The 16,255-nt window shown below is 48.8% G+C and overlaps 1 protein-coding gene across 1 annotated transcript in view; it reads right to left on the bottom strand.

Moving 5' to 3' along the window:
- Positions 1 to 14,199, bottom strand: part of LOC144143144 (dehydrogenase/reductase SDR family member 9-like) — a 54,493-nt gene extending 40,294 nt beyond the window's left edge. The window contains exons 1-2 of the mRNA XM_077674950.1: positions 14,153 to 14,199; positions 13,322 to 13,343 (exon numbers count right to left, since the gene is read on the bottom strand). Coding sequence (XP_077531076.1) covers positions 13,322 to 13,343; positions 14,153 to 14,199 — 69 coding nt within the window. The remainder of the gene's footprint in view (positions 1 to 13,321; positions 13,344 to 14,152) is intronic.
- Positions 14,200 to 16,255: the final 2,056 nt, after the last annotated feature.

Genomic DNA, 16,255 nt, shown 5'->3' on the forward strand with positions numbered 1-16,255 from the left:
AACAATGAGTTGACCGAGCCAGAATGGAACATTGTATCACCCGTTTTTATACATTTCAATTAGCCTTTTTTTTCTACTACGTGTCCAATTTACAAGGTGATATAAAACCTGGGACATCACCAACGCAACACCTATATTTACAGACTTAGACAACTCTGCACCGCTGCTTCCACAAGTCCTGCAGAGTGCAACCTATTAGGCAATAATCCTAGCCACAGCAATTACTGGCTAGGATTCTTGCCTAGCCCCTGCACTCAATGACATGTTGGTGGCTCATTTTGACCGGAAGTGGGACTAGGCAACCTTGGTGTTGTGCGCGTTTTCAGGTTTGTAAATGACTGCCATCTTCTTTTCAAGTCGTCAGCTGGCCCATCGGACAAACACTGCTAGACGGGTTCTGGCAGTTTTCGAAGGGGCGCTTGACTGCCTCACACTAACCGTGGAGCTGCCACTTGAACGTGGCCCGGGGTTCCTTGACCTGGAGCTGACATTGTTGGAGAACCATGTTTGCTGGGTGTACTAGAGCACCGCACGGGCCCGTTGTCTCAAGCCGAGGCCCAGCCCAAGCCCGGACATTCATTTTTCAGCCTAGGGAGGGCCTGCGTGTGTGTGACGAGGCCCGGTCTTAGACGCCGAAGAAAATTTGTTTATTATACATTTGGTCCAGTGTCTTCGTAGCGGGAAATCAGACAAAGCATCTAGTCCTTACAAGCACGTCCTGAATTGAAACGCAAAAAATAAGGGTTTCAAAGTGCACGTAGTTTAGCTTACACCGTCTGCAGTTCACGCCACATGGGCGTAATAATAGCTCGTATCCTTACACGAGAGACGCCATAACCTTTGATGACTAGACTCTTAGCAACTTCACGTGATTGTCTCGGTCACAAGTTGGCATTGCTGAAATTTCTTGCTCCCCATTTGAATTCCCGAGCGTTGAAATATTTTCCCTGCAGCAGTTGTTCAGCGGTGGCACTTCTCTAGCACGTGCGAGTTTGATTTTCAGCCCTGCAGCCGCATTCAGATTGGTTCAACATCTAAAACACGCGTACACAGACATAGGTGCACAGCTCCAGGGTGTCTTAATTAATAACTTCACCACTAGAACAATCCTTGTAACCGTATCTTTCGTATGTTATACACCAAATTATAAAATCTTGATGCAGTGCATGAAATGTCATTAATAATTACAGCGTAGTGACTATCTGACCTAGCAAAACACGTTTTTAAAACAATGTGTACAAGTAACATCAAGACGCGTGTAGAAGTGAACTCGGAATATTCATTTTTATGCTCTTTTCTCTACTTCACATCGAAACTAGCAACGGCCGGGGGTTGAATTCGGCCCGAGTCCGGCCCATAACGTCAAGCCCAAGCCAGGCCTGGGCCCTCCGGCAATTGACTTCGCCAGCCGGGTCGGGTCCGGGCTTTCGGGCGGGCCCAGGGCCACGCAGTGCTCTAGGGTGTACTCTCCTTACTCCAGGAAAGCCTTGCTTCCATTCGCCTCTGGTCACTCAAGTTGGTCAAGTAGGGCATAGCGGTTGCTGCCTCAAAGGGGCCCTAAATAGGTTTCCGAAGGTCGCCATTTCAATTGCGCAATCGCTAGAGTATCCCTTCACGACAACGTATACCAAATATTACACCTCTGCGTAAAGCAGGGGCCGCACAAACACGCAAAACAGATTCCACTTTCTCTCCTGGCTTACCAACCGTACCTTGCCGCCACACTTGCACGCTGTGACGTAGTTTTGTCTGCACTGACGTGCCGCTACGATGCACGAGACATTGCCCAGTACGGCGCCGCGAACGCGAACCACAGCGACAGCACTCACCGCACAACCGGAATCTCGTGGGCGGAGCATGCGCGTCGAGTGCTAAAAAAAAAAGCGCGCGCAGGGCTTAGCACAGCCAACGACTACACGTGCATCAAGGAGGGTGATGGATTGCCCTGTTTCTCTCGGTGGTCTTGCGCCGGGTCGATGACGTCATGGCTTCCACAGTGCTTTGGAGGAGCTACTAGAGGAGGAGAGCCCCAGGCCTTATGGGTGGCCCCTTTTAACGAGTGATAACTCGGCTAATATTTAACGCATTTAAACAATTTTTGCGGGATGACGTTTCTTGGACAGTACTCCAGTGACTGCACACGCAAAATCGTAACATTCGGCACCCTATTTAGGGCCCCTTTAAGAAACGCCCTCGTAATGTCCTGCCAGCATCAAATACAGGTCAGTTTTGTCTTGCAGGTCGGGAAACTGTTCCAGGCAGGCTTCCCTGCATTCATGCTATGCGGCTTGGCGGGAAAGCTTTTAAGTGAGCAGCACTCCCAACAAACTCGCAGCTATGTGCCGATAGTGAACCGCTGTGGACCTAGGCCGCCTGTCTGCACCAAGAAGCATGCCAGTGCGTTTGTGGAGTGTACAAAAAACGTAGTGTATGAAATTGCCTTTAAGTACGCCCGTGTATACGTAGGACAGACCTCAACGACCTCATTGCTGCCTCAAAAACCGGTTGCGGGAGCATGCGGCGACGCTGAAGACAGGAACAGGAAACAATTTGATGCTTCACCGTAAGACGGAATGCAAGCCTAGGGGCTGCGTGACAGCGTTCGAAGGACCCGAGTGCTACAGTTGTACCACAAAAAAGAACGGGAAATATCTGAGGCCCACGTCATAAATTATGTGTGGGACCGGTGTGTCAGCAAGCCTTCAGTTGATCTTTCGAGTGAAGTGGATTATCTGGATGATTAGTAAGGAGGGTGCTGCTGCTGTAATCGCTTCACACGTGGTGCAAACTAGTATTACTTGGTGTTTTTCGTGCCTTCACAATAGCTGTCAGAGTGAATAAAGCTCAGTTATTAGTGCACCTCTTTCCTGTCAGTTTTCCTTCCTCCACTGTGCCTGGCGCTTGATCTGTTCCCATGATTAGCGGGCTCTGCTCAACGCAGGTCACTTCCCATGTGACAATCGTGCTTTAAAACAGGGGTCTCAAATACACGGTTCGCAGACCTTTCGATTGCAACCTGGCCTGTGTGTATTTACCCTGCTCACATAGCCAAGGATGCAGACGACCAGAGACTGCTCAAAAACGTATGGAGGCCATGCAGGCAGGCTGCTAAACTGAGGTGCCATTAAGTCGGGTGCGCAATGTTTACAGGCAACTGCAACTTGTGAATTGGACACTCTACAGTGCGTACAGGGCTGGGCGAGCACAGGGTATTTTCATAACTTTGATTGTTTACCCCGCCATTCTTACTGCTGTAAAATGAATATGCCTTACATTTAAGCGCAAATGGCTCCTTCAGCAAGCTTATAAGCTTTGTCTAACTTGCATTTGCTTTTGCTGGCCTCAGCCAATCACACAGCTGGACACACATGACATCATAGGTCCTGTTGTGGGAACTGAGGTAGTGGGTCGCATGGCCACCCCCTTTCTCCCTGATTATATCGCTTATTTGACTGAGGTGCGCATTAAAAGCGGTGTCAGTATGATAATGTGACAATCTTTCGAATGAACTAAACTTGTGTTTTGTCTTCATGGCCTCTAAGTATAAACTGAAGGACAGCACTGAACAACTTGATCAAATAAACCAAGAACTGAAAGGCTAATCAAAATGATTTTATAAGGGCTCAACACAGCCAAAGCTACACAACACGTTCAAAAGCCTGTTAGTATAACTGGCACTATCGAGACCAAAATTTTGGACTGAGATGAATGCAGTCGCGCTAAGTGGGATAATTACATTGAATACAACTGGGCCTTCGCATCAAGACAAAACAACCTTGACCCAATACAAACAGGATGGCCAGGCATGACTGAAACGATTACTGACCACTTCACAATGAGCATGCTTTCACGTGTGACTTTTCACTCCACCCTAAGCATGCTACCAGCAAAACCTATGTCACCCAATACCGAAATAACAAATTGCATCATCAGGCAACATTAAGCAACATTCACATTACTAATCCAATTCTTTCAAGCTGCCCAGTTTCCTATACTCTACGAGACGGCAATCCAATCAGCAGGTTTTGAGCTTATTGCATATAATGGCCTCCAGAGGAAACTGCCGACAAGCATGCACAATGTGCAACAACCTATTGTGCACTCAAGCCAGACACATCTCGTGACTTCACCTCAAACAATCCAGCAAGGTCCCCCAAGCCCCGTTACAAAATGTCAAGTGTAGTCCCTTTTTGCTCGAACATATGACTCGGGGAAAATGCACAATGCCACTTGCCAATGGCGCAAAAGCTTTGCAACCCAGACGAAAACAACCATTGCAGGTACACATGGTCGTGTACAAAGAATTGAACAAACCAAATTCAATTGGTTCCAAATGGTTCAGTGGTGTTTTGGACAGGGCCCATTGGTCTTCCAATGTTTTTTTTGCTGGGAAATGTCTCGCAAAAGCACTGCCTTTAGTGTAAAACCACCGCAGGTTACCCGTAATGAAGCTCTAACCAATTTTCATTACAAGGAAACATTTCATTGTTACCGCCACCACAGCAAAGAGAACAACTATACAAGGTGAAGCCCATTAATGACGACACCAATCACACTGAGAACACACCTGCGCCCGCGCACAAAACACGACAGCACGGTAGTGACAGAAGAAACAGATTGGGGGGGCAAAAAAAAAAAATGCTGTTTGCTGCCACCTGCTACAATCTCTGTGGAGCTCTAGATTACAGCCATAAATTGTTGCCGTAGACGCGGTGAAGAATAGTCACGGCAGCACTTGTCTCTGCAAGAAACACGGCACATCACGATGATTCCTTGCTCGCAACACGATAAACGATGGTCGAAAGGTTTCCAGATGGGCCGCGCACGAACCCGCCTGTACAACGCATCGGCAGGAGACCGTGGTCGTAGTTGCAGCGGCACCGAGAACTCGCACTGTATAAACCACGACACGACGCAATGATTCTTTGCTTGCTTCATTATCAATCGCGATCGGAACGTTTAGACATGGGTCGCGCACAAAATCACCAGTACAACGCATCGGCGGGGACCCTGGCTGTGGCTGTAGCGGCACCGAGAACTCGCACGGACGTCCGCAGCTGGTCCGCTTGCTGGTTTATAACTCCTTGATCCATTGTGGGCGCTAACGCGCACGAGTGACGGTATCGATTTCTTCAAACACATTCACGCACACACAAAAACAACGATAAACCAGCCATCACCGCAACAGGGGGTGTATGCTATCTGCCTTGATGTTGCGGCACTCTGGATCTCAAACTAGGCGCCGTGCATGTATCCTGCCGTCAGCACAAAGAAATGCTTCGCGAATTTATAACTCGGTCAAAATAGCCGCGAAATAGCCGCACCGTAATACAATCTGCCGAAACTAGGCCTCGCGATTTTCCCTTGCGATCGCCTCGCCTCGCTTCGCTTGGGCAACCGCCATGTTGTTGGGGCTGAAACTTGTTGATAGCCCTGATTGGCCAGTAGGAGATCGGTAGGAACCAATCAGGGCGTCGGATGATGGCTGGTGAAACGCGTCATCATCGCGGCCCGGCGAAAAGTTGAAGTTGGCCAACTTGTGGCGGAGAGCGATTTTCGGCCGGAACGCGCGCGTTCCGGCCGCCGGAACGCGTTTTGGACGGACCGGAACGCAGGCGACGGAGGTACCGTTTAGAGGCCTTTAAGGTGCTTCGCCACTATAAGATACTTGTATGGGGCCAAGAACCCGTGCACGAAGAGCGCCGGTTCGGACCGCTTGATCAGTCGCGATGCATGGCCTGCTCAGGAAGCACAGAGCAAACCAGCGGCGCACTGAGGAAGGGGGTGCAGGCATGTTTCGACAATCTGCACCCATGCTTTATAACAAGAAGCGTGGTAATAGAGTGAAAAAAGTATGTATAGACGAACACGATAGAGCGTAAGCGTGCTGCAGGAAGCTCTAATTAACCAAAGGCGCCGCCGCAACCCTCTGACGTTGAGCAGGCGACGCTTCTCTTCACCGGAAGTGCGAGAAGACGCCGTCCACTAGCAAGATCTCTGCTTCCTTACGCACGTCGGAGCATCGATGACGTACATGCGTTTATATAACTGTGTGCAAAAATGCGCCCACCTCCCCGCGAGGGGAACCCTGTGTAGGTGCGACGCATCGTGGGGTTCACTTGGTGTTTCCGTTGGATTGATTCTGAAATCGCGTGAAACGTGTCGGGAACGCATGTGATTGTTGTTTTATGATTATTGTTATGTTTTATTGGCCGATCTTGGTCAACCTCTCTAAGTGGTATGCTTGGGGCTTCGCTGTCGCAACGACCTTTACTCCATCATTGTTGCTGTAAGTGGGACCTTCTTTTCTTTTATTGCAAGTGTTAATCATCGCCCCATCATGCGTTGTATCAGTAGCTTCTTGACGTAGTTTGAATGAGTCAAGGATATAAGGCGCGTTCGTAGCATTTGATTCTGTCTCGGTTTTGTGGCGCAGTGGGAAGAGCACCATGTACCTCTCGTTCCGCCCACAGGGTCGTGGGATTGAAACCGGGCGCCGCTAACTATTATTTTTTTTATAGTGTATGGGGAGGGGTGTGGACGGACAACGCCGTATGGAGGGACAAGGCGAGTGAATGAGATGCAGTCGCATCTAAAATTAGCAGTCGCTTAGCTCGGCTATGCCAGGATGTACGTAGGGTGAGCTAAGGCTCAGCTGGTTATTCTTAGCTTTCCTGGTTGTCTAGGATAAGCTTGATTATCATGCTTACAGCTGCTTCAATGACACACACATGCTATACGCATTATGCGACGAATGTATATTTATCAAGCGGCTTCGGCGCAGCCTCACCAATCGCCCCACAGCTAAGCTGGTTGCACAGGCGCAGGCCGGTGCTACTGCGACGCACGAGCCATCCGTTCCACACCCGGCTACCCTTCGCGTGATCATCAAGTGGACCATGCCGCCACGTGTGGAACGGGGGCCGGCGAAGAAGCTTGGCGCGTGGGGTGTGTGAGAGACGCCGGGCAGCGAGCAACGTTCTGTGCGCCGTGTGACGTCACTGCTCCTCCCGCATGCGCAGCACGGCTCTCCAGGAGCAACGCGAAACTGCTCTACCTCGGCCAGTGTAGCTCACGCTACGAAAACTCACATGAAAGGTGGGAAACACACGATAAACTTCGCAACGAATGTTTGAGCTTTCCGCTACTCGTAAAAGTTATACTTGGCACAGATGAAGATTACCCAGCCAAGGGCCTGTGCTTGTTCATTTAGTGTGCTCAAAACACGTTTCAGGACCCCCTGAAGCAGCTGTCTTTCCAGCAGCAAGGGAGCCGTTTCTTGCCTCCTTGCGGTTTCGTTGTAGAAAAAACTGCGCCCATTGCCTCATACAGTACCGTGGGGTTCTAGTAAAAGTGCGATTATAACCGCGATTATTTTTCAGAAAGTGACTTATATGGCCCATTCAGATAAGTAAACAGCGTTCGGCGTCCTTAACAAAAAAGTGCTCCTTCGGAAGCGCAGACCTTTTCGCTACCAGCGGAGCAGCGAAATAGTCTGCGTCCCGCATCCGCCCCTAAAATATAAAAAAAGGCCGTTTCTCGATGCCTTTCACACAAAAAGCATAAACTAAACAGTAGCGAGACGTGGTCACCTATACATTGAAGATAAAGGGAAGGAAATAATAAGCTGTTAAATTCGCCATTTTCGTCAACTACCATTACACAGCGGCAAGAAGAAGCAGCGGCACAAATCGTAGGAGGGAGATTGAAGGCGCGAAGGAGGATCGCAACGCAAAGTGTATCCTCTCCGGCCCCGAGATTACAAAGCCCTTCGACAACACGAGGCGAAACATGGCGTTCTAGGCATTCAGCAGGAGGCTCGGGCTTCCGCATTGACAGCGCAGAAGAATTGCTTAGGTGCCCCTATTTCATACAACTCCGTTTTAGGAATTGAACGTGTGGAATTCTAAAAATCAAAGCCCCTTTCCTAAAAGAAAAATGATAAAGATGCGAAGCTTTCTCCCATGAAACCTGAATAAGAGTCAATATCCCAAATCTAAACTGTTTCTACCCTGGCAGAATGACGCAAACAGATAAGTGTCTTTATAAAGCGCGGGACCCAGCTTCAACTGCCAACATTAGAAGCGTTTTTTTCTTGAGTCGCTTGATAGGCTCTTGTGGAAACAAATTTTGTCAGTTGGCTATTCTGCAGTGCGTTTTCGTCGTAACGGTTAGGATTGTGGAATATGACTTTGGGATTTCAAGCCATTGGCTTTCGATGAAAACAAGGTTCTCGGTTTACCCATCTTTCTGTTAAACCACGATCCGAATCATTGTCATAAAGGGTTGGTGGTGCGTTCTGGGGACACATAGTCATTACTGATGCAAGGAGACCATTGCTTTTTATAAAGCGCCTGAACCACTGCATGGTCTCGCTCTTTTAGCGCTGTGAATGAATTTGTTGGGCAACTCCTGTCGAGGACATAAAATTGATTAGAAGGGTCGACCTTGTAGTTGGTGTGTATGCTAATTTAAACAGCGATAACGCAAAGAACTCGGCAGTATTTGAGCGAACTGGCGGCTGAAAAGCACGGTAAAGCTTATGCAGTCGAGGCCTTAGACGCTAAGGATAATCTTGAATATACTTACGCTATTATACCGTAAAAAGTGTGGTTTTGTGATTTATTCATTAGGCAAACAAATCGTACCACTGCCGCCACCCCAGACTGCCCAGACCGCTCGCGCTCTGTTGACAGGCGGCGAGCTATCCCGCAGTACCCTCGAGGATAGCGGTGGCGCGATGGGCGTTCCCGACTGCTGCGTATTTAACCTCCTTGACCAAAGCAGAATTGGACTGTGCAAAAGAAGAATACGAGCTTGAAGAAACCTGGGGCCAGCTGGGGCGCTTTGTTGGTGCTGAGCCACGAAGCATGTGCATTGATGACTTTGTCGGCGGTGACGACAGCACCGGAACGACCTAGCGGAGGTTACTACTGAGCGCACAAACGAATACGCTGCCGACGTTGTATCCGCAAGCGCTGATTGTGCCCCGCTCCCGACTTCGATCGAGGCTTCAGCGGTTTTGGCCCTACCGCACCGCTACTGCAGCGCTATAGAAGGCACCTGCCTGTCGCTTGGGGAACGTTTGGACTACGTTGAGAAAGTCGTGTATAACACGCCAGGCTACCCTGCTGCAGTACTTTAAGCAAAAACAATAAATACTTTGAAGCACCAAGTGAGTATTTACTGCACAATTCGTTCATTTATTGAGTTTTACCAGTTTATGACGCGTTTTTTACGGGATTTCATACATCGAATTCTGGTTCTATCGAACTATTTTGCGGGCACCGCGCTATTCGATATATCGAGGTTTCACTGTATTTGGTCACGTCATTTGAGGCAACACTAACGGGACAACATTTGCCTGGCTCACCCGCGTGCTTTCGAATGGGAGGACTAAGGGCCCCAATATATGTCGCTGGCGCATTCCACACCACGGATCAGCGAAAAAACTAGGCATTCCGTGGGCCCTATAAACACGGAGTAGCAGGCCCTCCCCCTAGCGAAGGCTGGACGAAACCTGTAAGTTGTTGCGTACAGATTCTGGTAAGTAGCTCTGCTCGTCGGACAGTGCTCAGGCCGGCAGCATGCGGAAAGGTCGAAAGAGAACAACAGAGAAATGGCTGTTTCGCCATTATCAGCTCACGCGAAAGGCAATGTGATGGCTGTTTCGCCATTATCAGCTCACGCGAAAGGCAATGTGATATCAATGACGTTGTTTGGTTGGACCAGCTGGCTCAACCAGCGTTCGTTAATCTCCTTTGCCGCTGTAAATTTTTGCCATAAGAGTACATATCAGCAAATGGAGCTATCTTCATCTGTGCAGCATATTTTAAGACAAAATCACTCAGTTTTTTCCGGAATAATTTCACAAAAAGTTTGAAAAGGGGTTTTAAACTTGCTTTGGGGTACACTTGACGTGTTCGTTTGTAATAAACATTCCGCACGAAGGCATAACCATTACCAATGAAGACTAACTAGTACGTGTTCGTTTGTAATAAACATTCCGCACGAAGGCAGAGCCATTACCAATGAACAGACTAACTAGAAGGTCCCTAATATTTGGGAGCCATTTTGTTTCAGCATTCCAGCCGCAAAAAGTAGTGCTATTTTCGTTCAGCGGCCTACGTCTTCCCGGGTGAGGCAGCCTTGGAGGCACGACAAAAAAATTGCGCCCACCTCCCCGCGAGGGGAACCCTGTGTAGATGCTACGCATCGTGGGGTTTACTTGGTGTTTCCGTTGAATTGATTCTGAAATCGCGTGAAACGTGTCGCGAACGCGTATGATTATTATGTTTTATGATTATTATTATGTTTCATTGGCCAATCTTAGTCAATCTCTCTAAGTGGTATGCTTGGGGCTTCGCTGTCGCAACGACCTTTACTTCATCATTGTTGCTGTAAGTGGGAGCTTCTTTTCTTTTATTGCAAGTGTTAATCATTGCCCCATCATGCGCGTATCAGTAGCATCTTGACGTAGTTTGAATGAGTCAAGGATATAAGGCGCGATCGTAGCATTTGATTCTGTCTTGGTTTTGTGGCGCAGTGGGAAGAGCACCATGTAACTCGCGTTCCGCCCACAGGGTCGTGGGATCGAAACCGGGCGCCGCTAACTATTATTTTTTTATAGTGTAGGGGGAGGTGCGGACCACGCCGTATGGAGGGACAAGGCGAGTGAATGAGATGCAGTCGCATCTAATATACGAGTGAAGCCGTCAACACTGCACAACCCACTGCCAGCAAGTAAACAGCTTTCCAACCGGAAATGATTATAAAGCGTTGAAAGCTTCCGAGTAAATCTGTGGTCAATGGTAACTGGCTCACGAAAACAAACTTTTAATGGCAACTTGCTTTACGCGAACGACTTTCCAGAAAATTATGCTTTCCAAAAAAAGTGCCACGTTTATAAAACGGTCCCCAAACGGGAGTTCTACGTGGCAAAGCTATAGCCTACGCAGGTCGGTAGTGTACACTGAATGGATAAGGATTGTTTACCTCGACCTTTTATCGAATGACTGGCGTAAATCCTGAGCTAAGACAGGCGTACCTGTTTTTGCGGCTGAAACAGAAAAAAAAACATCCAACGGTATTCCAAGTCAATTCCGCTAACTCTAGAGCAATCCCAGCCACAATGTCTAAGATAACTCTAAGAGCAGTGCTTTGATTCGTTATCAGGTTTAACACGCCAACACTTCACAGGCGATGAGGCGCGCAATAGTGGAGTGCTCCGGATTAATTTTGACCACTTGGGGATCTTTAACATGCCCTTAAATCTCGAACATGGGCGTTTTCGCTTTTTGCCTCCTCCACAAAAGCCACCGCCGCGGCCGGGAATCGAATCCGCGTCCTTCGGCTAAGAGCAGTGCTTTGCTTTTTAAGGTTAGAGCAGGTTCCTTGAAAGCAAAGGCCTTTGTAGATGAGTATATTCATGATGACGATGCGGCATGGTAACGGAAATAAAAGTGATTCCTCCCGTTGCATTAGAATGTGACTGTATTCATCCAGTTTTGGGGGGAAATCTGGATTGGGGAAGTTCTAGTGTATAAAAGCCATACAGAGGAAATATACCACCAGGCTGCCGCGGTGACTAAAAGAAGATTGAAAAGGAGGTGGAGAGCGCGCACAGTCGGTTGTATTGCGCGGGGAAGCTACCAGCTATTACGAAAAAAACTTAATTTGAACCTGTCGCTATCAGCAGTGCTCAAATTAAGAATCCATTTTTTCTTGAAATCACGCACGTACTTACTCAGATACAAGAGGAGCGTCTCAGCAAATCAATCAATCAATCAATCAATCAATCAATCAATCAATCAATCAATCAATCAATCAATCAATCAATCAATCAATCAATCAATCAATCAATCAATCAATCAATCAATCAATCAATCAATCAATCAATCAATCAATCAATCAATCAATAAGTGAGACAGCTAGTCGATCGCGGTATGTCACACAAAGACAGCTGACCACGGGCGTAATTATCAGTCTGTTTGGGTCAAACATGTCCATTTAGCGCCGCAATTCACTCGGGGCATAATTGCTTTTTCTAAACCTCTGACCAAAGGATGCACAGAAAGAGACCCCCTTTCTTGCTGCGGCTACGCCCCACATATGGTCTGTGCAATGCCAATCTGGGCTCGTCCAAAACAGACAATTTGACACAGACATGTTATGGACAAAGCAATTCCGTCCCATATAGAATTCTCGCCTGCGAATTTGGCGCCAATTTACGAGATAATTTTTACGCCTCCCCCAAAACCCGCAGGCGGTGGCGTTACCAAGAGAAGCCTCATTTTCAACAGCGCGAAAGGACCAGAGGGAAGAGAGAACCGCACAGGGCGAGCGTTGACTGTTTGAGTAAAACATTCAATGGTCAGTCGGCGGCCGTCCTGTGTGTGCTTCGCCTAGTATCGTCCATTCGCGCTCTTTGAAATGATGCCAGACAAACCACTGATATTTACGTGTTGTTGCAAGTGAAGCCTGTCGTTTGTTTATCTTCCGAAAATTTTAGTAACTGCAAGGTAAGTTCGCGCTTAGGAATGGTGCAAGTTTATTGTTACAGGAATTTGTGAAGACTAGGGTCGCGTAGCTTGCACATTGCGCATGCAGGTGTAGCGATTGACAGGCCAAGGTTTTACACTGCCGACCACTAAAATAACGCCCGTGAACCTGCCATCGCGTAAAAGTCATTTTGTCAATACCACAAAAATGCTGCATCAGAGGCATACTCTACGAGGCGTAGTCTATTTCAACGAACAAAAACTGCAGTAAGGTAGCACATTTGTCGGTTTGTAAAACGCTCGTGATAGTCAGCGCGAACGAAAATATGGCTCAAGAAGAAGCGCTATGTCGTGCCCATTGTTCTTGTCCCGTGTTTGTGTTTACTCTGACCATCATGGACTAAAATCTGTAACTTAAGGCCTGATCTCTCCCGCGCCATGCCGTCGAATGCGGCATTTGATTGGGTATAGAAAACGAAGCAGTGTTTTTACTGCGCGTTTAACGCGCGGAGGCACCCTACATGTAGGCTCTGAGGTGTGTCATATTGTAGAGCTGGGGATCAAGTTAGATTACTATGGCTTCCTGCACGCCCGTTAAAACGTCGTGAAAGTTGCGTTCTTTCTTTTCGCGTTACTCGGCAAAACCTCTGCCGAGGATGCGGAGGAAATCTGCTACCTCGATCGCGTAACCACCCATTCTCAACACCTGCGGTCGAAAAGAACGCAAAACAATAGAATTCGACGAGGAAAGGTTCACGCTTTAAGTATGCAAATAGGCTAACCCAAGCGATACAGTTGGTTGAACAAAACAATGAACTCACCGAGCTGACGACCTCGGAAGTGCTCAATTACTTGGAGACTGTCATTCCAAGCTTTCAGCTCGAGCAGTTGCGGCCGAAACAGACTTTGCCCAACGTTGCTTACAGTTGCTCCAAACTGGAGACACACGGCACATCAATGGCTAGTTCAAAATTGCCTCGTCCTTAGGCCTTTTTGGTTGGACGCTATCAGCGCGTCTTACCCTGAATTGTTTGTGCTAACTCGCCTTTTTAGGCCGTCATATTCCTTCTATTCACTCATGCTAGCTCAACTGATCAAGCCGCTGTACTCGTTTCCGCATCAGGTGATCCTCCCATCGTATTTTCTTTTCGCGCTGTTCCCGCTGAGCGAAAAAGCAACATACGCAAAATTTATCTTGCATGAAATGCGCGTGAACTGTAATAATTGAGGAACATTTCCGCTTTTGTGTTAGAAAAAGCTGGGTTCTCAGATATTGATCCAGCTACGGGCCATTGACGAAATCAGAAAGAAGCCTTGGCCTTTGCATCCTGACCATCCATCGGCGCAGTACGGGTGCGCAATGGGGGATACCTTGTTCTAGTGTTTGTAAAGAAATGTATGATGGATTGGTATTTTGATCTCACTTTTAAAACAAAGGCCTGTACTCTACCTCCCAATGGGTCTTTCGTGACCGTTTGTGTAAACAGAAAACTCCGGCGAACATATAAAAGAAGTCACTGGCACTGCCAGGAAGCGAACTTGCAACGAATAGAGAAACGGAGCGAAAGCCCGGTGTCTTACAGATGGAGCTACGAGCCCTTTTTTTCTTTATTGCCAATCTCGGACAACAACGCCAGGTACTTACCAGGCACAATGACAGAGCCCAGTCGCAGACGAGGGAGAAAGCTGGTGCATTCATCTAGCATATCTGCGGGTTTACCCCCCGCATTTTTGTGGAAAGCCATATGACAGCGTCACGTGACATTTCGCGCCGCTGTGCGCTCCGCCCATGGCACGTGTAGTGGCCGTGCGCGTGCTTTGCGCATGCGCTAGAAATTAGTAAAAATTAAAGGAACCTGACACCAATGCTAGAATGTCGTCGCCGACATAGGCAGCAGAAGCGTAGGAGATGCCAGATGGTCTAACGCCGGGTTTGAGCTTCCTTTAATTTAAAAAAAAAGGTTTTCACTCATGTGCTTCACTAATACAACTCAACCAACCACTGTTCATGAATCATGCAATGATTTAAACTTAGCAAAGAATATCTCTTTGAACTTTGAACTTTTCTCTGGTTTCACTGTTTCTTGAGCCACGCTTGTGAATTGAAGTGACGTCGCATGGGTAATCGTGGTGGGAGTCCTTACAGGTTCGCCTTCCCACCACCTTAACACTGTGATTGCCGCACATCTTTTTTATTGAGGGCGCATATTGTCACAAGGAGATAAAAACTTCTTATTGCCGCGTAGTGCCATGTTCACCTACCACCACCAACGATGAAGGATTTTGCAGCTGGCTTGAACTGCTACAGTAACCCAGCGCACAGGCACCAAAAGTTCAAGACTCTCCTGCACAAAGCACTACGCACAGCGCCAAACGACACAATCGCAATATGCCGAGACTTCAACGCACCGCACAAAGAGCTCGGCTACAACCGCACCACAGTCAAAGGAAGGAACCTACTGGACGAGGCGGCCGACGCCGGCTTCACCCTCCACACAGATCCAGCGGACCCCACCCGAATAGGAACTTCTGTCACACGAGACACAAACCCGGATCTGGAGTGTGTCCGAACAGCGGCAACGACCAGGAGGGGTGTCAACTGGAGGAACACGGGGTACAACTTGGGCAGCGACCACTTCATCGTCAAATTGGACCCGCCAGCCTCCGCCCCAGTTACCAACGAACATCGACGCAAGCACAAGCTCACCGACTAGGCTCGTTTCAGATCGGAGTTTCTGGAGCCGCAGCGAGAGATCGAGGACATCGAGAAATGGTCGGCAGCCATAGTGCAGGCAACCTCGGACGCGAACACAGAAGTGGAAACGGACGAGAGCGTGCAGCAAGTCGACAGTCGCCTGGCCCATATGATATAGGCCAGACAGTCCCTAGAGCGGCGATGGAGACGACAGCGCCACAACCGCACACTACGCAAGAGAGTGGCGGAGCTCGGACGAGCTATCGAAAAACACAGCCGCGAGCTCTGCGCCCAGCAATGGCATGCCGCTTGTAGTGAGGCAGACGGACAACTCCACAAGGGACGGACCTGGACGCTGCTCCGCCATCTCCTCGATGAAACGAAGACCAGACGGTACCAACAACACAGACTGGCACAAATCATGCACGCCACCACCAAGGAACTAGGGCAGGAGGAGACGTGCAAACGGATAAACGCACGTTATCTACCGAGTACCCCAAGTGAAAGCCATGGTGATTACCAGGGAACGCACAACCCAGCCCTCCATCGTGACATCGAAGAATGGGAAGTACGGGCAGCGCTACAGAGCCTCAATTGCAAATCCGCGGCTGGCGCGGACCGAGTAACTAACAAGGCTCTGCGGAACCTCAGCGATGGGGCCGTCACGGCTCTCACGGGGTACTTCAACCGCTGTTGGCGTGCAGGGGCAATACCAAGACAATGGAAGAGAGCCAAAACAATCCTCATCCCTAAACCCGGTAAACCGCCCAGCATCGAGAACCTGCGCCCGATATCCCTCACGTCGTGTGTAGGCAAAGTCCCCGAACACGTGTTCAATAGCAGATGGCAGCGTTACCTCGAAGGCGAAGGCCTCTACCCCGACACCATGTTGGAGTTCCGGGAACGGCACAGCATCCAGGACGCCATGATCTTGTTACAACAAGATATACTCGACACATCCATCCTCACCCACGACAACAAAGCGGTGCTGGGCCTTGACCTGCAGAGCGCCTTCGACAAGGTGCACCACTCCGCCATACTGGCGCAGGTCTTGCGACGG

This window comes from Haemaphysalis longicornis, unplaced genomic scaffold (assembly GCF_048455015.1).
Source record: "Haemaphysalis longicornis isolate Haplotype H1 unplaced genomic scaffold, Haemaphysalis longicornis Haplotype H1 scaffold_6, whole genome shotgun sequence".
NCBI lineage: Eukaryota > Metazoa > Arthropoda > Arachnida > Ixodida > Ixodidae > Haemaphysalis > Haemaphysalis longicornis.